The following is a 23256-nucleotide window of genomic DNA, read 5'->3' as shown; positions in this document are numbered from 1 at the left end:
AAGGATTGTATAACATGACTACATACTGATGTTCAATGAAATCCTGTCAGGCCGGATATCAATATGTAATTAAAATGGACAATATCACTTACGTATTTTATTATCCGGAAATCGTGATCACTGACAACGGCGCCGTCCCATGTAAAGCACTGGAAAAGTGCTGGAATTTTCGACATTAAAGAACCTACACTCACTCGATACGTTAACCACCTACCTGCAGAGGGAGGTCGTAGTCGACAACAACGATGGGGTCCAGAAAGGTCCACGTCAGCAGGACCAGCGTATTTATGGCTACAAGAGCGCCGACCATTGCCATCAGCTGACCGTCTTTAACAATCTATAGATACATATTGTAATCTATGGTGTAAGGTATTCGTTTAAAACAATATTACAAGACAAATATTTTGTGTATAAAATTATATGGTAAGATAAATCAATTCAACTTACAACCATATTATACCATACATGTAACGAACCGTTACGTATGTTGCTAAGATCCATGACATGAACATATTAGCGGAAAAAAGTAACTGTGCATCATTCAAAGTGGTGTAAATGTTATTTTATTGAAAATAACAACATACGATTTGGTCATTCATATGAGAAATGTTTTATGGAAACAAATTTGTTGACAAAACCAATACCTGGTAACAGGAGACAGAACGACACGCTCTAAAAGAGGGGTGACCTAACAATTCACTTAAAAATGTCAATATCGAGAGTGACCACCGTTGGAGTTGAAATGTATAGGCGAGACAGACACCAGATGATTGAAAACAGCCCCGGGTATATTGTTCCAAACGTCATCCAAAAATTGGCTAACCGAGCCAGCGTTACCGTCTGGTTCCGGTCCTGTCGTAGGAATCATTCCATCTCATCCCAGACATGTTCTGCTGGGAGAGGTCTGGAGAAAAAAAGCCGGCCATGGCAGTACATCAATGTTACGCTGCCTCAAAAACGTGCAACGTGTGGGCGGTCATTTTCCTGCTGCAGTGTGAGGTTACGTCACTGCATTTGAACAAAGGGTAGAACTTGATCTCGGACGATGTCGCGGTAGCAATCGCCATTCAAATGGCCATTAACAATAAAGAGTTGTGTTCTCCCATGAGTTGTGATGCCACCCCATACCATTACACTTCCATCCTCAAACTGACGACGTTGAGTAACGCAAGCGTCGCTAACCCGTACCCCTGGACGCCTGAAAACCCTTGCGCTATCATCAGAGCTGTCCAGATAAAACCTGGTCTCATCAGTAAACAGTATACTGTCCTTGTCTTATCTTCTGAACCTGTCTACAAAAAGCTAGGCGTGCCTGACTGTGACTTGGAAGAAAATTGGTCGTATCGCTGGACGTTGCGGTTGTTTGTTGTGCTTCCTCAACCGGTTTCGTACGGTTTGGCCACTAATTTGTCTCAACCAAGGAATCGTCCGAACTGTTAAAGTGGCAGTCTGGTACCAATTCCGTAGATGCACCAACCGAATATGGTTGTCATTAACATGCATGCGCAAATTGTCAATCACTACCTCAAAGTCGAAGAAATGTCTATTGAAAGAGACAATTTTTAATTTCAAAATTAATTCATTTTCATTGATCTTTATATGAAGCACAGTCTCCTTATTCCGAAAGTGAGTGAGTGAGTTTATGCTTTACGTCACATCGGCAATATTTCAGCCATAACGTGACGAGTCTATTCCGAAAGTATACACTGTAAGAAAAAAGGAATAACCCTGTTTTAAATGAGTTACTTAGAAGTAATGAACCTGACTTGTACGAAGTACTGAACCTGTACTGTAAGAAGTAATGAACCTGTATTGTAAGAAGTAATGAACCTGTATTGTAAGACGCAATGAACCTGTATTGTGAGACGCAATGAACCTGTATTGTAAGAAGTAATGAACCTGACTTTTAAGAAGTAATGAACCTGACTTGTAAGAAGTAATGAACCTGTATTGTAAGAAGTAATGAACCTGTATTGTAAGAAGTACTGAACCTGACTTGTAAGAATTAATGAACCTGTATTGTAAGAAGTACTGAACCTGACTTTTAAGAAGTAATGAACCTGACTTGTAAGAAGTAATGAACCTGTATTGTAAGAAGTAATGAACCTGTATTGTAAGAAGTAATGAACCTGTACTGTAAAAAGTAATGAACCTGACTTGTAAGAAGTACTCAACCTGTATTGTAAGACGCAATGAACATGTATTGTAAGAAGTAATGAACCTGACTTTTAAGAAGTAATGAACCTGACTTGTAAGAAGTAATGAACCTGTATTGTAAGAAGTAATGAACCTGTATTATAAGGAGTACTGAACCTGTATTGTAAGAAGTAATGAACCTGACTTTTAAGAAGTAATGAACCTGTATTGTAAGAAGTAATGAACCTGTATTGTAAGAAGTAATGAACCTGAAATGTAAGACGCAATGAACCTGTATTGTAAGTTAGAAGTACTGAACCTATATTGTAAGAAGTACTGAACCTGACTTTTAAGAAGTACTGAACCTATATTGTAAGAAGTACTGAACCTGACTTTTAAGAAGTACTGAACCTATATTGTAAGAAGTACTGAACCTATATTGTAAGAAGTACTGAACCTGACTTTTAAGAAGTACTGAACCTATATTGTAAGAAGTACTGAACCTGTATTGTAAGAAGTAATGAACCTGTACTGTAAGATATATGATATTATGAACCTATATTGTGAGAGACATGTAATATTTCAACATACACATTTGATGAACATTTGTGAGTTTTATTAGCACGTTACCTTCTTCTTCTTGGTAGAGTTGGTGAAGATCACATGGACACGCCAAGTTTTGGCAAATAGTGCTCCGAATGAGAGTGAAAATCCAAGAGTCAGGAAAAACGCTTTGATCTGAAGAAAAAACCCAGAAAATTGACCAACTGCTGATTACCTATCTCCGTTCACACGGGATGTCATTTCTCAATCGAATAGTTAGTTTATAAAGACCGCCTCCGCCTCCGCCTCCGTGGTCTAGTGGTAGAGCGTCCGCCCGGAGATCGGAAGGTCCGGGGTTCGATCCGCGGCCGCGTCATACCGAAAGACGTTAAAAGATGGTACTTGTTGTTACCCTGTCTGGCGCTCGGCATTAAGGGGCTAAAACAAGGACTGGTCGGCTCGGAGTCAGTATACTGTGTCTGAGTGGGGTATTCATGTTAAACTGCGGCATGGTATCTCAGTGGGCTAGCACTATAAATCGGCATCAGTCCGGACTAGTACAAGCATTAAAATATGTCAAAACGTATATTTCTCATTTTGAAAACGAACTGGTACGGTGTCCTATCATTTTTTCAACTGTCGTTACAGGAATGATATTCCTACTACAGGAGTTCAGTGGGTGATTTTACTATAGAACTATTCACCATGCAAGCGTAGCCATGTTCACGTAAAAATGAAAAGCTTGACCACTAAAAGACCCGTGAAGATTCCGGGGTAGAACAGGTCTTCAGCAACCCATGCTTGCCGCAAAAGGTGACTATGCTTGTCGTAAAAGGCGACTAACGGGATCAGGTGGTCAGGCTCGCTGACTTGGTTTGATGTATGTCATCGATCCCAATTGCGTGGATCGATGCCCATGACATTAATCACTGGATTGTCTGGTCCAGACGCGATTATTTACAGACCGCCGTCATATAGCTGGAATATTGCTGAGTGCGGCGTTAAACAACAAACCAACAACAACAATTGACCACTAAAATCTGACGGGCTAACGGGAAGTCCCCTGATTCTATGATGGCTCACAGTACAGAAGGCCGAGAAGGAAGTTGCGCTGGTATTCTCAAGAAATGGCGTCATGTACAGAAGCAGGCAGCCAATCAGTGTAAAGTTGTTGAGCCGTGGAGACGACATCTTCACCTCCCTGCAACAAACACCAGATTGTTAAAACCAACATAGTCATCGTCAATATGCACCTAATGATAAGGACGGCTTACTATGTAAAAAGCCGGGCAACAGAAAGTACACCCCATGTTTGATGGTGGCTAGAAACTGAACAAACCAAAAATGGTTATTCGATTGTGCTGCATTTGACACAGGTTTACTATTCAGTGGTTATTTTCATTTCAATCTCATTAAAATCAGATCTGAGTTCTCGCTGCCGCTAAACAGAGATCTGAGGACATCCCATTGCGGGTCACATCAAAACTACCTTTCGCGAACTTTGATTGGTTGTGTTGGTTTGTGGTTTTACGCCGCATTCGGCAATATTCCAGCTTTATAACGGCGGTTGGTAAATAATCGAGTCTGGACCAGACAATCCAGTGATTGACATCATGAGCATCGATCCACGAAATTGGGATCGATGACATGCTTCAACCAAGTCAGCGAGCCTGACCATCCGATTCCGTTAGTCGCCTTTTACGACAAGCATAGTCGCCTTTTACGGCAAGCATGGGTTGCTCGCGAACATTGACCGACCACTGAAATGACTGACAAGAAGTCGACATCAGCCAATTAGAGAGCAGCTTTATCGAGCTTCACGGCACTCGTTTGAACCTGGCGACTTCCATTTCAGACTACCCTTGACAAATATGTTGACACCTTCTCGATTAAGATTTTGAAAACTGAATAAACGAACACTACGGAATGTCTAATATATGGTTGAGATTGTAAGGCAGTGCTTCCCAGGTACTGTTCAACGCCTCCTCCATTCAAAAGTTTATCCCACGGAAGCGAGAGATAGACGATAATTTTGACGGAATCAGTCGTACGGGCCGCAATTGTCGTTCGGAATACCCCGTGTTAACCTTTTCGAGGTTGCATGATTCGAAAACACATTCCGACTGTCACTTTCACGATCTGGTAAGCGATGCTTTGATTGGTCGGATGAAAGGTTGTTCTGACGTCTTCAGCTCTTTGTTTAGCGATAGCGAGAACTAAGATCTGATTTTAATGAGATTGTTTTCATCTTGGCTTCACGAATCGATAGTATAAGTGGAAAGTAAAACAGATAATGCTGCTGACCGTAGGTCCCTGTAGTATATGTTGAACACCAGAAAGAAGACAGACAATGCCGCCCCTAGTCCCGAAACGCAACAGAAGCAGATGTAAAGAGCAGGGAACAAGTGCTCCACCTCGACAAGCTTCAGCACAGCGTCTCGTGGAATCTTTCCATCTGCAATATGTAACATTATTAATTAACTTGGTATTTATGTAGCGCTAGTTTCGAGACTGACTGCTCAAAAGCGCTCTTGAAGCTCGCACAGTTGGTATGGCCGTATATATTTTGCTGAACAAGTGTGTCTTCAGATGTTTTTTTTACACTGTTCACTGAGCATTCTGAGTTCTTTGGGCGGGGCGTTCCAAAGAAGAGGACCAGCCCTTGCAAAGCAGCGATCCCCGTAGGAGATTGTTCTTGATGGTGGCACTTCAAGCAACGACTGATCACAAGATCGTAGGGTTCTTGTTGGCTGGTATTGTATGATGAGATCCTCCAGGTAACTTGGAGCAAGACCATGCTGTGCCTTGAACACAAGAACGAGAACCTTGAACCGTATTCTCTGTTCTACTTTAAGCCAGTGTAGACCTTTGAGAATCGGTGTACATGATACATTTTACATCTTTGCTATCCTTGTCTTGGGCGGTTCCGTAGCCTGGTGGTTAAAGCTGTCGCTCGTCACGCCTCAAAATCGGGTTCCATTCCCTCTTGGGAACAATGTGTGAACCCCAATGCTGTGTCCCCTGCTGTGATATTGCTGGAATATTGCTAAAAGCGGCGTAAAATCATACTCACTAACTCTCCGTTTCTTGAGTGAGCAATTAAAGCTTGACCTAAAAATGTCAAGTGATGGGGCCTATATATGATATGGTAATTTAGGAGGATGGTGAATTAACACGTAATTATGTTCAAAGTAATATAACTACGTTGAAACTTATTTTATCGATTTGTTTATATTCCCAAAGCGACGTATTCGGCTTAAAGGTATACCAACAGCCTGGAAAACTCTGAGTATACTGTGTCTGAGTGGGGTATTCATGTTAAACTGTGGCATGGTATCTAGGTGGGCTAGCACTATAAATCGCTTCAGTCCGGACTAGTACCAGCACTTGACATAAATACGTCATAATGGAACTCCCGTTATGCAAAAGGTTATCCGACCGGGATCATGTGAGGACAAAAATGCTGATGTCAACAACAGGACAATAACGTAAGCATTGTGGTTGGAGTAGGCAGCGCTTCAGATAACATGTTATTTGGCAAGCAAAAATCCAAATTTGCTGTATTATATTGTCTTTCTAATCTTAGTCTGAAAAGTAGTTCCAACATTGACTGTTATTATAGAATTCGAGATTAACATAAAATTCTGTCAATAGATATATTATAGTAGTGTATATGCATACATGTATGTCCTTCCTAAATAAGATACCACAAGTGACCCCCTAGTGATTCCGGGTTAGAACTGGTAAGAAAAAACTGATCTGGTCGCAAAAGTTAAGACTTAGATGACGTCATTGTACCCCGACTTATCGTTGCTCACATCATCAACCACTGGATTGTCTGGTCCAGGCTCGATTATTTACAGGACGCGTCATAGAGCTGTAATATTGCTGAGTGCGGCGTTAAACAACAAATACACACATAATAGAAAGTAAAGGATTTTTTAACCTACCTTGCCATACAATTGGGTCTGTTTCCGGTAGCCAATCAACCTGAGAACTTGATTGGAGTGTCGGGTCGTAGAGACCTACCATGACAGACTGACCACCTGAATGCAGTAATGGACATTCATTCATCAGAAGAATCAAGGTCAGCCGCGTTCCATCTTCCCGAGGCAAGCGTGTCCACTAGCCTATATCAAAGCTAGTTTATTCCCTTGCCACATCAAGGCCACTTGCGCCACTGGCGCCATCACGCGTAGATCACGAGTTATGCCCCTTGTAATGAAAACGCGGTATCCAATCAGCTCGCTGTTCTTAACTCGTGTAGCTTCACAGAGATGGCGACTACCATAGGCGACGACCATTATCAGATAATGAAAACATTCGCGATTTCATCCCTGACAAAAAAGGCAATCGTTGGGAGGTTGTAAAAGATGAAAAAGACATATCCGTGGAAACGAAGACAGGCAGTGGTAAATCACTTTCACACGATGGTGTACCAGTCGTGGATGTTGATTGTGTGAAACGTTCTTTGATTGGACTATCGATATGTGCGATGGTCCAATCATATTTAACACAGGAATGTGGGCTTGATTTGGCAAGGGTGGAAACAAGACTTTAATAAAAAGGCTAGTGGACGCTCTTGCCTCGGGAAGATGTGGAAACAAGACTTTGATAAAAAGGCGAGTGGACGCTCTTGCCTCGGGAAGATTTGGAAACAAGACTTTGATAAAAAGGCACGTGTACGCTCTTGCCTCGGGAAGATGTAGAAACAAGACTTTGATAAAAAGACTAGTGGTGGTCTTACCTAGGGAAGATATGGAAACAAGACTTTGATAAAAAGGCTAACGGACGCTCTTGCCTCGGGAAGATATGGAAACAAGACTTTGATAAAAGAGCAAGTGGACGCTCTTGCCTCGGGAAGATGTGGAAACAAGACTTTGATAAGAAGGCTAGTGGATGCTCTTGCCTGGGGAAGATGTGGCAACAAGACTTTGATAAAAAGGCTAGTGGATGCTTTTGCCTCGCGAAGATGGCTAATACCATGCTACTATAGTGTGGGGAGTTTAAGTATGCACAGTAGGCCAACATGTAGAAATTGACAATTACCATACAATGGGTAGGTTTCTCGGCAGGATAAAACCAAAGGATAAAAACGATATCCGTTGGGGTCATATGCGGATAGAGATGCAAATATCAAAGGTCAAGTAGATACTACGTACTTTAAGTGTTTCTAAACAAACATAGCGTCGCCCTTGTCATTCGGCGATCGAGTCAGAATTAACCATCGGGAATCTGGATAAACTACAGGGATAACTGCTGTCATTATCAAATGAACAGCCTAATGTACTGAAAGTCAGTGTCTAAATGTGACGTAGCCAAGGCATTTTATAAGTTTTGGCATCTTTGGAGACATAAATTTCGAAACAATTTTGCGAGGTCACTAGGCCTAGCCAAGCGGGATCAGTAGACCTCTGCGGCTTGAAACCTTCTCCACAAATTCAAATAGTTGGATTTGGCCGAAATATGTTTGAATTGTTACCTTGTTTCGTTTTGTCGCTGTGTGTACATCTGACTGCACTTCTTAACGTTATGACAGGACAGGCCCACTGTCAGCAACGTCTGAACGTGGCCGTGACGTCTCACAGACTAGGGTTAGAATAGCTTCCCTTTGACAAAGGGCAGTTACTCAAGCGGACAGACCGATGGATTGCCGGGAAAGGCAATTAAAAACAATTGTTGTTAAATGTTGCTTCGCCACGGTATAAGAAACAGATTTCAGTTGGAACTATATTGGCTACTGTTACTGTCCGACTGACACATCACTTACCATTTGACGTAATAAATATTAATGCGCGTATTCCAGGAAACTCGCGATGTTTCGGTAATGTTTGTGATAGAGGGAAAGCGTTTTTCAAGCACAGAATTAAAGAATGACTTTATATGATAAACAGGTTATCACGTTTGTGTGTTTGGGGTGGTAAATATCCTGTATTAGGAATAAACATTATGTATTTAGCTCGTCAAGGCTCGCTGAATAAATGTTTATTCATAATGCAGGATATTAACCATCCCAAAACAAACTCGCATGAAACGAGACTACATCCCCTCGGCTGAGCTTATATGTTTGATTTTCAACTGAAAATGTCATACGTTAGCGATATGCGATATGTTAGCTTCGTCAGCACTCAAAGAATACTTGGACATTTATTTTGTAAACGATGATTTCATTTGATACTTTAATCAGCAACAAAACCTGATAGTAATCTGAGACATCTTATCTTTATAAGGCAATATATTTACATTGTTCGGCACGCGTTTACAGTATTTTAAACGCGGTAGGGGTCATGTTGTTGCAAATCCGTTGAACGAATATATTTAACACAAAATTACCAAGCCACGGACTACAGATTGTTGTAGGAATGTGTGATGGTTGAATAGAAACACTCAAACTTAACAACAGTTTTCAATCACACAGAAACAAACTTGGTGTACTCTCTTTTGGTCCTCAGTTCAGATATATTTTGTCGTCATCAGAACAAGTGTAAGAAGATTTGGTTGATGCATGTCATCGTATCCTAATTGCGTGGATCGATGCTCATGATGTCAATCACTGGAGTGTCTACAGCAACCTATGCTTGCCCTAAAAGGCGACTATGCTTGTCGTAAGAGGCGACTAACGGGATCGGGTGGTCAGGCTCGCTGACTTGGTTGATACATGTCATCGTATCCCAATTGCGTGGATCGATGCTCATGATGTCAAACACTGGATTGTCTGGTCCAGACTCGATTATTTACAGACCGCCGACATAAAGCTGGAATATTGCCGAGTGCGGCGTTAAACAACAAACAAAACAAAACAATACCATATAAAATGGGAATCCTCGAGAATAACCAGTGTCGATTTTCCAACGAAACATACGTTGGACGAAAAAGGCAAAATATGGTGAAAACTACATAAATGGACCACTGAACATCAGGGATGATATCCGATGTCCGTGAAAAGGGTAAGCATGTCCTGCCTACCCGCCGCTCACACATTTTGCATTAAAAATATGTTTAATAATTGCCTGCCGCCGCAAATCAGTAATCTTTTTTTTATTTTTTTTTATTTTATTCAGTCATGTACCACGGGATAGAGATACAGTGGAATAACAGTAAAAAATCATGTAACACATCAGTAATCTTGCCAAGCGTCAGCGGCTTGTCAACAAACCAGACAATCAAGTGATGACCAGAAATCTGGTCACACAATTGCACGTTAAGTCTAAATTACAAGAAATGTTGATCGAACAGAAACTAGTATCATAAAATCACATGTACAGAAATCCTTTCGAGATCCATAGCAATTGTGCACGTGAGCACCGCAGTATCGTGGCTGAGGAACGTGAAAGGTGATTGCCCTTATAATGAATATATTAAGATTGCCATCATCACAGCTCCACTTCATAATCCCAAGCTTAAGGTTGTTTATACCAATACCTTTGTCAACGAGGTAATTGGATAATACACAACCGGTTAAACATGATACGAATACAATGAAGTAATTACCTTGAATCCTATTGATTGTGTACAGGCCTATTGGATCCCCTTTCTCATTAAAAGATAAGTGTCCAGCCATGCCAGTGAAGTGGACATCCTTCATGCTTTGGAAGATGATGGAGCCTATCGTGTCGTCGGTGTAGCTGAAGTCTTGTAGCGTTAGGTTGCTTTCTGGGAAGGTCATTAAATGGTTCAATGCATTTGTTATGAGTGACGAGCCTAATTAAGATGATTCTAGCATGAAAATATATTCAAAAGAATCAGAAAGCTGAACGAAAGATTTGTTTGGACAATGTTGTTTAACGCCGCACTCAGCAATATTCCAGCTATATGATGGCGGTCTGTAAATAATCGTGTCTGGACCAGACTATCCATTGATTGACATCATCAACATCGATCCAAGCAATTGGGATCGGTGACATGCATCAACCAAGTCAGCGAGTCTTACCACCCGATCCCTTTAGTCGCCTTTTACGACAAGCATAGTCGCTGACTAGGTTGATGCATGATGTCATCGTATCCCAGTTGCGTGGATCGATGCCCATGATGTCAATCACTGGATTGTCTGGTCCCGACTCGAAATTTACAGACCGCCGTGATATACATGTAGCTGGAATACTGCGGCGTTAAACAACAAACAAACAAATTTTACGTTGCATTATTGAATGTTATGACAACATGAAAAGTGCACTTGCGATTTAACCATTGGAGTGAGTAGTTTAAATTTATTCGTGACAACATTAATAATATATATATGTCTGTTACGAACCCGTAGCCGCCAGATAGCCCTGTGTTGTATTGAGCGCAAGTGAGATGGCGAGGATGGAGTCATAGCTGAGAGACGCGAACATGCTGGCGAACCAGGATCCGTTGTCCGAGCGGGCGTTGTACAACTTCATAAACTCACTCGGCCTGACGCCAGACAAAGTCACCTCATCTCGGGGGTTGAGTAGCACCCTGGACACACCAATAGATCCCTCCACAACCACAGCAAGCTGTTCTGGTGTACAGTCGATGGCTGCGTCTGTAGTAGTCCACCATCGATCTTCGTACCAGCCGGCAGTTATCCACACTATCTTAGGGCCGTACAGATTGTTCTTGTATGCCTTGGAGATAAGACGAGACAGAATTGACGTTGACCAAATTAATTAATTAATTAATTAATTAATTAATTAATTAATCAATGTTTGTTTGTTTGTTGATAAACGCCGCACTCAGCAATATTCCAGCTATATGACGGCGGTCTGTAAATAATTGAGTCTGGACCAGACAATCAAGTGATTGACATCATGAGCACCAATCTACGCAATTTGGTTGGTTGGATTGTTGATTTGTTGTTTAACGCCGCACTCAGCAATATTCCAGCTATATGACGGCGCTCTGTAAATAATTGAGCCTGGACCAGACAACCCGGTGATTGGCATCATGAGCATCGATCTACGCAATTGGAATACGATGACATGCATCAAGCAAGTCAGCGAGCCTGACCACCCGATCCCGTTAGTCGCCTTTTAACAAGCATAGACACTTTTTTACGGCAAGCATGGGTTACTGAAGACAAGGGGTATTCTACCCCGGATCTTCAGGGGTGGCCAAATTAAAGCTGGGCTTGGTAACCTTTGTGTTGATTCGTACGCTCGTCTTGCCCAAAGCCCGTGTTTTATTTTACGATGGTACACCATATGATTCCATTCTTGATTTTCTCATCCATGGAATAAGCAAAATTTTTATACATGGCACGAGGGACCGACCATTTGAAATAATTATGTTTCAAACTGTTAAAAACAATTGCTTTCCACAAAAATTACATTGTTGCAAAGTGGTTTTTATTAAAACAAAGGCGCATTCTGATAAACATGTTATAGCACAATTACAAATACAACATGTTAATAATTTGCACGGTAGTATTTTGGTATATTGCCTTTATTGATTAATGGCATGATTGACCCATATTTTACATATACCGCAATATGTATAGTTGACGTTAACGTTTGTCCACATATTCCATGAAATGACATTAATTACTAATGTGAAAGGAGCAATGGGGTAGTCTTGAGGTTAAAGCGTTAAAAGGGTGACCCCACCGTGATATTGACTGAATATTGCTAAAAGCCGGGAGAAAACCGTAGACTCACTCGGATTATGCACATAATTATAATGCTTAATAAACTACCCTCGCAGAACTGGTAAACGTCTGAGACCTGCATCACTTCGGGCTTTCCTCCTACATTAAGCTGACACGCCGTGATATAACTGGAATACTGTTAAAAGCGGCGTTAAACCCAACTCACTCACTTACCTCGCAGAACACCTTTCTGGCCGTGCCTTCATAGAAACTGCCCACTATGATTCTGGCATCGCTCTCCTGAAAGAAAGTTAACATTATCTTGACAAAATGTAATTGAACTGCGAATTAAACACCAATCCGGTGCAAGCTACTCAAACAGTGTAATAATGTGTACTGCATTTCTGCAGTACGAAGATTTCAAAGAGTGTCACACGACTCTTGCTCAAAAGTTGTTTGATCAAGTTTACAACAGTGACAAAACTTATGCCGATTTAATTCCCTATTTTGACTTTACCATATCATCCCATATTGTTTCAGGTGAAACATTGACTTGCCATTGCATGTGTTTCTGACGGGTGCCATCGGCGAGGCAGGGTGCGCTCACCTTTTCTCAAACACATACACTGTAAAAAATTGTTTAGATCCTAAACACAAACGTTCCTTGTCCCATACTTTTGACATTTTTAGACCTTAACATGTTTAGAATTGTGTTTAGGGTCTAAATGTATAGACCCCCCTTCAAATACATTGTAGGTAATTTAAAAAGGGGTGCCTTGTTAGCGTTTAATGGGGATACAGAAGTGACTGTGTTATAGAGCAACAACACATTTATTAACTCATAGATTTTTAAACCTCGGCGGGATTCGAACCTGTAACCTCTTGATTTGTAGTCCCTAATGCTTCTACCGCCTAGGCTACGGAGACTGTTGTCGTAACAAGTGTTAATGTCCTAGTCCTAATGCTTCTACCGCCTAGGCTACGGAGACTGTTGTCGTCACAAGTGTTAATGTCCTAGTCCTAATGCTGCTATCACTGGGCTACGGAGACTGTTGTCGTCACAGGTGTTAATTTCCTAGTCCTAATGCTGCTATCACTGGGCTACGGAGACTGTTGTCGTCACAGGTGTTAATGTCCTAGTCCTAATGCTGCTATCACTGGGCTACTGAGACTGTTGACGTCACAAGTGTTAATGTCCTAGTCCTAATGCTGCTACCGCCTGGGCTACTGAGACTGTTGTCGTAACAAGTGTTAATGTCCTAGTCCTAATGCTGCTACCGCCTGGGCTACTGAGACTGTTGTCGTCACAAGTGTTAATGTCCTAGTCCTAATGCTGCTACCGCCTGGGCTACTGAGACTGCTGTCGTCACAAGTGTTAATGTCCTAGTCCTAATGCTGCTTCCCCCTTGGCTACGGAGACTGTTGTCGTAACAAGTGTTAATGTCCTAGTCCTAATGCTGCTACCCCCTGGGCTACGGAGACTGTTGTCGTAACAAGTGTTAATGTCCTAGTCCTAATGCTGCTACCGCCTGGGCTACTGAGACTGTTGTCGTAACAAGTGTTAATGTCCTAGTCCTAATGCTGCTACCGCCTGGGCTACTGAGACTGTTGTCGTCACAAGTGTTAATGTCCTAGTCCTAATGCTGCTACCGCCTGGGCTACTGAGACTGTTGTCGTCACAAGTGTTAATGTCCTAGTCCTAATGCTGCTATCACTGGGCTACTGAGACTGCTGTCGTCACAAGTGTTAATGTCCTAGTCCTAATGCTGCTACCCCCTTGGCTACGGAGACTGTTGTCGTAACAAGTGTTAATGTCCTAGTCCTAATGCTGCTACCGCCTGGGCTACTGAGACTGTTGTCGTCACAAGTGTTAATGTCCTAGTCCTAGTGCTGCTACCCCCTGGGCTACGGGGACTGTTGTCGTAACAAGTGTTAATGTCCTAGTCCTAATGCTGCTACCGCCTGGGCTACTGAGACTGTTGTCGTCACAAGTGTTAATGTCCTAGTCCTAATGCTGCTACCGCCTGGGCTACTGAGACTGTTGTCGTCACAAGTGTTAATGTCCTAGTCCTAATGCTGCTACCGCCTGGGCTACTGAGACTGTTGTCGTCACAAGTGTTAATGTCCTAGTCCTAATGCTGCTACCGCCTGGGCTACTGAGACTGCTGTCGTCACAAGTGTTAATGTCCTAGTCCTAATGCTGCTACCCCCTTGGCTACGGAGACTGTTGTCGTAACAAGTGTTAATGTCCTAGTCCTAATGCTGCTACCGCCTGGGCTACTGAGACTGTTGTCGTCACAAGTGTTCATGTCCTAGTCCTAGTGCTGCTACCCCCTGGGCTACGGGGACTGTTGTCGTAACAAGTGTTAATGTCCTAGTCCTAATGCTGCTACCGCCTGGGCTACTGAGACTGTTGTCGTCACACGTGTTAATGTCCTAGTCCTAATGCTGCTACCCCCTGGGCTACGGAGACTGTTGTCGTCACAAGTGTTAATGTCCTAGTCCTAATGCTGCTACCCCCTGGGCTACGGAGACTGTTGTCGTAACAAGTGTTAATGTCCTAGTCCTAATGCTGCTACCCCCTGGGCTACGGAGACTGTTGTCGTCACAAGTGTTAATGTCCTAGTCCTAATGCTGCTACCCCCTAGGCTACGGAGACTGTTGTCGTAACAAGTGTTAATGTCCTAGTCCTAATGCCGCTACCCCCTGGGCTACGGAGACTGTTGTCGTAACAAGTGTTAATGTCCTAGTCCTAATGCTGCTACCCCCTTGGCTACTGAGACTGTTGTCGTAACAAGTGTTAATGTCCTAGTCCTAATGCTGCTACCGCCTGGGCTACTGAGACTGTTGTCGTAACAAGTGTTAATGTCCTAGTCCTAATGCCGCTACCCCCTTGGCTACGGAGACTGTTGTCGTAACAGGTGTTAATGTCCTAGTCCTAATGCTGCTATCACTGGGCTACGGAGACTGTTGTCGTCACAAGTGTTAATGTCCTAGTCATCATTAACTAGTAATATTGTACCAAGTTGGCTAAAAGTGTGGAAAAAATGTGTTTTGCAAAAGTGCCTGTGAATCTGATATCCACGTCTAATTTCAATATATATATATATATATATATATATATATATATATATATATATATATATATATATATATATGTCTTAAATATATAGCATGTCTTACATGTAAACATGTTTAAATTCGAAACATATTCAAACATTTTAAACATGTTTCAACGTATCTTGTATGTGTTTCCATTTTAAACACAGTCTTTACAGCGTAGCGTTTCAAATAGCCATGCTTATGATTTAGTCGGAATCGTACACTGGATGCTACTTATAGCATAAATGTATTATGATTATGGAAAACGATTTTGTCGCCTTTATTTACACTTGAAACAAAATGCGTTTGTCTCCTAAATAAACGTTACAGTAGAGAAGTACAGTAAACTACGGTTATAACGAACTCAAAGGGACTACAGTAAACTACGGTTATAACGAACTCAAAGGGACTGGTAATTTTATTTCGTTATAACCGTAGTCCGATATAAGTATATATACATCATAACTACAGCAATTAGCTATGACCAAAAAAGTAAGTTCGTTATATCCGTCAGTTCGTTATAACCGTAGTTTACTATACAAGCATTGTCTATTTACCTTCAAGTTGGCAACTTGAAATGCAGGGTCTTTTGTGATGATTTCGGATCTGATGACAGTCATGTTTTCATCTTGGATTCTGTGCAGCAAGTCCTCTGTTGGCTAGTCAAGACAATATCATCTTCACTCAGTTACTGGTTGAATGACAGAGATTTGGGTTCAACGGTTTTTCCCTTCTACCACTTGGTGTCAGGTTAATGTGGGAGAAAATCCCGAAGTAATGCAGATCTTAGGCGTTTACCACTTAAAATCCACAATCACATGTGTTATTTGTGTTTGTTGTTTAACGCCGCATTCATCAATATTCGAGTCTGGACCAGGCAATCCAGTGATTGACATCATGAGCATCGATCTACACAATTGGAATACGATGACATGCATCAACCAAGTCATGAGCCTGACCACCCGATCCCGTCAGTCGCCTCTTACGACAAGCATAGTCGCCTTTTACGGCAAGCATGGGTTGCTGAAGACCTATTCTGCCCCGAAACTTCAAGGGTCAAAATGGGATGTACATTTGTAGGTCGACAAGAAACACACTGTAAGAGTGTGGGGAATCATAGTCTCGAGGCTGAGATCGATTTGTTAATTAGTGTATGCTCCGGAACCGATCTCATACATGTGTCAGTTATGTCCGAAATATACTTAAAATGAAACATGGTGTCAGGCAACTGGCGGCCAGTGTTACAAGCGTTGATAGTCTTAGTGTGATACAGGCCGCCTCCGTGGTCTAGTGGTAGCGCGTCCGCCCGGAGAGCGGAAGGTCCGGGGTTCGATCCCCGGCCGCGTCATACCAAAAGACGTTAAAAGATGGTACTTGTTGTTACCCTGTCTGGCGCTCGGCATTAAGGGGCTAAAACAAGGACTAGTCGGCTCGGAGACAGTATACTGTGTCTGAGTGGGGTATTCATGTTAAACTGTGGCATGGTATCTCAGTGAGCTAGCACTATAAATCGGCATCAGTCCGGACTAGTACAAGCAGCCACACAAACACACACACGTGCATGCACGTCGCTATATAAGTGCAATAATCTTGGACGCGACGTTAAACCCAATTTCACCTCACCTCACCTTAGTGTCATACAATTGCACGAAGAGGAGGAAAATATATAAATAAAATGTTGATACCGCAGAAAAAAGTTCATAAGACTCGTGGATGGTGGCAATCTTGGCCCAGTTGAATCTCTTGAAAAGCTGGATTCTTGCCGGGTTCACTTCCACTTCAGGGGGATTGGCTCTGAAGAAACGTGGAAATTTGGTCTTATCTGACAACGCCGGTGAGATTGACCCCCATGATATCTGGAACACAAAGGTATGTGAGTACTTGGATCATATACAGTAAACTACGGTTATAACGAACACGCTTATAACGAACTGACGGATATAACGAACTTACTTTTTTGGTCCCGACTATTTGCTGTAGTTATGATGTATATATGCTTATAACGAACTGCGGTTATAACGAACTAAAATTAGTAGTCCCTTTGAGTTCGTTATAACCGTAGTTTACTGTACGTGATTCACATCATTTGCCCTGCTATTTTACCTTTAACGCCCAATGCAATCGGTTTTGTCGGATAATCGAGACTGGTTACCCCCTGATGTTCTATATTTATGTGAATCCTTAGTTATACTGATTATCAAGCACATACTATCTTTATTCTACGATTATAAATACCCTGGATCCATTTGCCGTGATAGCTTTGTTCGAACGACACGGTGCCAACAAAAGCCATCCACACAAATTACACCGAGATTGAAACGATCAGCTTTATCCCCAGTAATCGATTTCATGCGTGTCGTCTCAAATACAACGAACGTGTTGTAGAATATCTCTGCTTCCTTTTCCGTCTTAATGCTCAGGCTAACATCTTCCCAACTACAAGTTCATTTATAGATAAAGTGGGCCATCTTCCCGAGGCAAGAGAGTTAACTGACTTTAAAAGTCCAGTTTCCACCCTTGCCGAACTAGGCTTGAATTCCTGGGCTCGATCGTAGCGCCACCAGTGGCTATTACGAGTTATGTCCTTTCTATGCCTCTCCTATTGACCAATCAGATTCAACCTCTCGTATCACTTGCATTTGTTTCAAACAAAACGGTGGCGCCCAATCAAGACGATCTGATCGATAATCAAGATCTATTTTGTGTTAAACGAGTTTTACATCGCGAAGTGCATCAAATCACGTGATCACCTTGATTAAAAACATGAAAAGATTTCGAAAATATCTGTTGACAACGAGTTAGCGGTGCACATGCTTTGCAAATCCTGCAGTCGAACGAAATCTGAACGAAACTCTACGAACCGGATTCCGATTTCGGTGCGTGATTTTGATTGGACTATGCATAGACTCGTTGGTCCAGCCAAAATGTAACTCCATAATACCAGCCTAGTTCGGCAAGGGTGGAAACTAGACTACTATAGTAAGTTAACTCACTTGCCTCGGGTAGATGATAGTGGGTGGATCTAGAGGTATTGTGAGAGGGGTGTTAGGTTGAGGACGGATACATGTGGGGGCGGATAGAGTTATACAGTGTGATGAATGTAGGGGAATGGTGGGGGTGGGGTGAGGGGTAAGCATGTCACGGATACCCAGCAGTATTCCAGCTGTATGACGGCGGTTTGTAAATAATCGAGTCTGGACCAGACAATCCAGTGATTGACATCATGAGCATCGGTCCACGCAATTGGGACACGATGACATGCATTAACCAAGTCAGCGATCTTACCACCCCATCCCGTGAGTCGCCTCTTACGACAAGCATGGATTGCTGAAGACCTATTCCACCCCGGATCTTCGCGTTCCGTCATTTACATGACTCATACAAACATTCACCCTATTAAAAGTAATATCCAGCCTATAAGGCTATAGTACACTTTATAACATTGAAAAAGACCCGTCAAGACATTTCTCGTTAAACCCAAAACAATATGATCAAATTGACAGTGCATGCTTCCTTTACCAATGCGTCCCATAGTCAAACTTATCATCGCCAAAGACAAGGAAATAAGATTTGTTTGTTTGTTGTTTAACGCCACACCAAACAATATTCCAGCTATATGACGGCGGTCTGTGAATAATCGAATCTAGACCAGGCAATCAAGTGATTGACATCATCGACTTCGATCTACGCAACTGATGCGATGATAATTATGCATCAACCAAGTCAGCGAGGGTGACCACCCGATTTCGTTAGTCACCTCTTACGACAAGTATGGGTTGCTGACGACCAATTCTAACCCGAAATGAGAGATATTGTGACATGACTTCTGAAATCAAGCTTCAGGGAGGAATAGGTCAAGGGTACTGATAGTGCAAAATGGAAATATTACGATGCACTGGTAATCGAGGACGCCGAAAAGTAGGCATTTGAACAGAAAATAGAAAAAAACCCAGCTTTATAATGCCTGAATGATATGTTTCGGTGTTCGATACGCCTAACAGACTGCGGGTATCGGACATGCTTTAATGGTAGAGTTTAATTCTATTTGACATAAAGATATAAAGACGGGAATCGTTGACTCAAAATTAGATTGTCAAAAGATACAACGTTAATGCTTTAACGAAAAGGAATTTATTCCAATAGTATCGCTTACGGCAACGTTGAATGCCAGTAGCGCCGGAGCGTTCTTTCGCTTTATGTCCTTAAAATAAGCGATCAAGAAATGTCTGAATTGGCTAAAACACAGGTCATATTCAGGAAGAATGAGTGACTGAGTTAGGTTTAACGCCGCTTTTAACAGTATTCCAGTTATATCACGGCGTGTCAGCTTAATGTGGGAGGAAAGCCCCAAGTGATTTAGTTCTCAGACGTTAAACACTTCGGTGAAACCCACGAGCACGGGTATGGTGCTGACAAACCTAGAAACATAATCGCGGCGAACCGGGATTCGAACCCACAATCATAGGTTCCTGGCGTGCCCAAGGGACGCAACTCTGCACAGCGAATTGCGGCGCCCTAGGCGACTGGGCCACCCGTGGCCGCTATTCAGGAAGAGGTAGAGGGTGACTTGTTTTCACCTTTCAGCGCATTGTGTATGAAAATACAGTGAATATAAACATAACAATTACACGCTGGCGACAAACGGCATTCCTGGACATACTAGTATCCGCCGGTAACCGGGGCAGAGTGTGTTCTGTACTCTGTGCTTGTCATCAGAACCGACCAATGAGATCGGTTGGACCCAGTCTTGTATTGGCATTATACACCGACAATGCCGGTGGTTGTTCATTCTTTCGACCACTTGTTTGCATCGATTTGATTGGGGGGGCACGGGTGGCCCAGCCGTCTAAGGCGCCGCGATTCGCTATGCAGAGTTGCGTCCCTTGGGCACGTCAGAAACCTATGATTGTGGGTTCGAATCCCGGTTCGCCCCAATTATGTTTCTAGGTTTGTCAGAACCATACTCGTGCTCGTGAGTTTCACCGAAGTGGTAAACGTCTGAGACCTGCATCACTTCGGGCTTTCCTCCCACATTAAGCTGACACGGCGTGATATAACTGGAATACTGTTAAAGCGGCGTTAAACTAAACTCACTCACTCACTCTTCCTGAATATGACCTGTGTTATAGCCAATTCAGACATTTCTTGATCGCTTATTTTAAGGACATAAAGCGAAAGAACGCTCCGGCGCTACTGGCAAACTTGATTTGATTGTTTACTGGTCGCCGTGGTAAAGCTGTAATATGGCCAACAGCGGCGTAAAATAATATCCCCGCGCTCACTGTTACCTGGACGAGATTCCACATGTGGGACGCCTGCGCAGTGGCTTCCGTCACGAAGGAACAGCCTGGTCCGTACATGATGACCTTCGTTGGCGGGTTGTAGAGGTTGCGGTACATGCTGTTGACGCCGATCCCTGTATGACACTGTTGAGGAATGCTTGAATGGTTAGGTTTGATTGATTGTTTGTTGTTTAACGCCGCACTCAGCAATAGTCCAGCTATATGAAGGCGACCTGTAAATAATCGAGTCTGGACCAGACAATCCAGTGATTGATATCATGAGCATCGATCAACGCAATTGGGATCGATGACATGCATCAACCAAGTCAGCGAGCCTGACCACCCGATCCCGTTAGTCGCCTCTTACAACAAGCACAGCCGCCTCTTACGACAAGCATGGGTTGCTGAAGACCTATTCTACCCCGAATCTTCACGGGTCTTGAATGGTTAGGACATGGTTTACTGACAAGCATTTCTGACACACAGATTGAATGGCTAGGACATGGTTTACTGACAAGCATTTCTGACACACAGATTGAATGGCTAGGACATGGTTTACTGACAAGCATTTCTGACACACCGATTGAATGGCTAGGACATGGTTTACTGACAAGCATTTCTGACACACCGATTGAATGGCTAGGACATGGTATACCACGCAAGCATGTCTGACACACCGATTAAATGGTTAGGACATGGTATACCACGCAAGCATGTCTGACACACCGATTAAATGGTTAGGACATGGTTTACTGACAAGCATTTCTGACAGACAGATTGAATGGTTAGGACATGGTTTACTGACAAGCATTTCTGACACACCGATTGAATGGTTAGGACATGGTTTACTGACAAGCATTTCTGACACACCGATTGAATGGCTAGGACATGGTTTACTGACAAGCATGTCTGACACACCGATTAAATGGTTAGGACATGGTTTACTGACAAGCATTTCTGACACACCGATTGAATGGTTAGGACATGGTTTACTGACAAGCATTTCTGACACACCGATTGAATGGTTAGGACATGGTTTACTGACAAGCATTTCTGACACACCGATTGAATGGTTAGGACATGGTTTACCACGCAAGCATTTCTGACACACAGATTGAATGGTTAGGACATGGTTTACTGACAAGCATTTCTGACACACCGATTGAATGGCTAGGACATGGTTTACTGACAAGCATTTCTGACGCACCGATTGAATGGTTAGGACATGGTTTACTGACAAGCATTTCTGACACACAGATTAAATGGTTAGGACGTGGTTTACCACGCAAGCATTTCTGACACACCGATTGAATGGTTAGGACATGGTTTACTGACAAGCATTTCTGACACACCGATTGAATGGCTAGGACATGGTTTACTGACAAGCATGTCTGACACACCGATTAAATGGTTAGGACATGGTTTACTGACAAGCATTTCTGACAGACAGATTGAATGGTTAGGACATGGTTTACTGACAAGCATTTCTGACACACCGATTGAATGGCTAGGACATGGTTTACTGACAAGCATTTCTGACGCACCGATTGAATGGTTAGGACATGGTTTACTGACAAGCATTTCTGACACACAGATTAAATGGTTAGGACGTGGTTTACCACGCAAGCATTTCTGACACACCGATTGAATGGTTAGGACATGGTTTACTGACAAGCATTTCTGACACACCGATTGAATGGCTAGGACATGGTTTACTGACAAGCATGTCTGACACACCGATTAAATGGTTAGGACATGGTTTACTGACAAGCATTTCTGACACACCGATTGAATGGTTAGGACATGGTTTACTGACAAGCATTTCTGACAGACAGATTGAATGGTTAGGACATGGTTTACTGACAAGCATTTCTGACACACCGATTGAATGGTTAGGACATGGTTTACTGACAAGCATTTCTGACACACCGATTGAATGGTTAGGACATGGTGTACCACGCAAGCATGTCTGACACACCGATTTAATGGCTAGGACATGGTTTACCACGCAAGAATTTCTGACACACTGAATTAATGGTTAGGACATGGTATACCACGCAAGAATTTCTGACACACTGAATAAATGGTTAGGACAGGGTATACCACGCAAGCATGTCTGACACACCGATTTAATGGCTAGGACATGGTTTACCACGCAAGAATTTCTGACACACTGAATTAATGGTTAGGACATGGTATACCACGCAAGCATGTCTGACACACCGATTGAATGGTTAGGAAATCTATCGGTGTATCAGTAATGCTTGTCTGGTATCAGTAATGCTTGCATTATTAAATTTGACATGGTGTACAAGTAATGCTTAGACTGTTACATTCGTCATCAGTAATCTGTGTATGGTTAAGCCCGTTATTGGTGTATTAGTAATGCTTGATTGGTTCAGCCACTCATGGTATATCATGCATTGCATTGTTACTTCGTCATCGTGTATCAGAAATGCTGATCTAGCCGAACCCTTCATTTGTGTATCAGTGGGGAAAGTGGGGTGAAGCGCTGAAAAACAATTCTTGTGTTACTTTATTTGTTCACCATTTTTACATATTGCTTTAATGATGACATCTGTCCAGAAAAGTGGCGTGATAGTATTCTACCGCTTATCAGAGGTGAGGTGAGGTGAAATTGGGTTT

The 23256-nt window shown here is 42.6% G+C and overlaps 1 protein-coding gene across 1 annotated transcript in view; it reads right to left on the bottom strand.

Moving 5' to 3' along the window:
- Window positions 1–23256, bottom strand: part of LOC124115653 (gamma-aminobutyric acid type B receptor subunit 1-like) — a 33174-nt gene that overhangs the window by 6579 nt on the left and 3339 nt on the right. Inside the window, exons 2-12 of the mRNA XM_048383488.1 lie at window positions 20617–20754; window positions 17014–17184; window positions 15886–15987; window positions 12461–12547; window positions 10931–11267; window positions 10171–10332; window positions 6630–6725; window positions 4984–5134; window positions 3763–3880; window positions 2767–2874; window positions 215–337 (exon numbers count right to left, since the gene is read on the bottom strand). Coding sequence (XP_048239445.1) covers window positions 215–337; window positions 2767–2874; window positions 3763–3880; window positions 4984–5134; window positions 6630–6725; window positions 10171–10332; window positions 10931–11267; window positions 12461–12547; window positions 15886–15987; window positions 17014–17184; window positions 20617–20754 — 1593 coding nt within the window. The remainder of the gene's footprint in view (window positions 1–214; window positions 338–2766; window positions 2875–3762; window positions 3881–4983; window positions 5135–6629; window positions 6726–10170; window positions 10333–10930; window positions 11268–12460; window positions 12548–15885; window positions 15988–17013; window positions 17185–20616; window positions 20755–23256) is intronic.

The sequence above is a fragment of the Haliotis rufescens genome, unplaced genomic scaffold, assembly GCF_023055435.1.
Source record: "Haliotis rufescens isolate VD_foot unplaced genomic scaffold, xgHalRufe1.0.p SCAF_49, whole genome shotgun sequence".
Taxonomy (NCBI): Eukaryota; Metazoa; Mollusca; class Gastropoda; order Lepetellida; family Haliotidae; genus Haliotis; species Haliotis rufescens.
The sequence above is the reverse complement of the archived record's forward strand: the minus strand, read 5'-3'. Positions and strand labels throughout refer to the sequence as shown.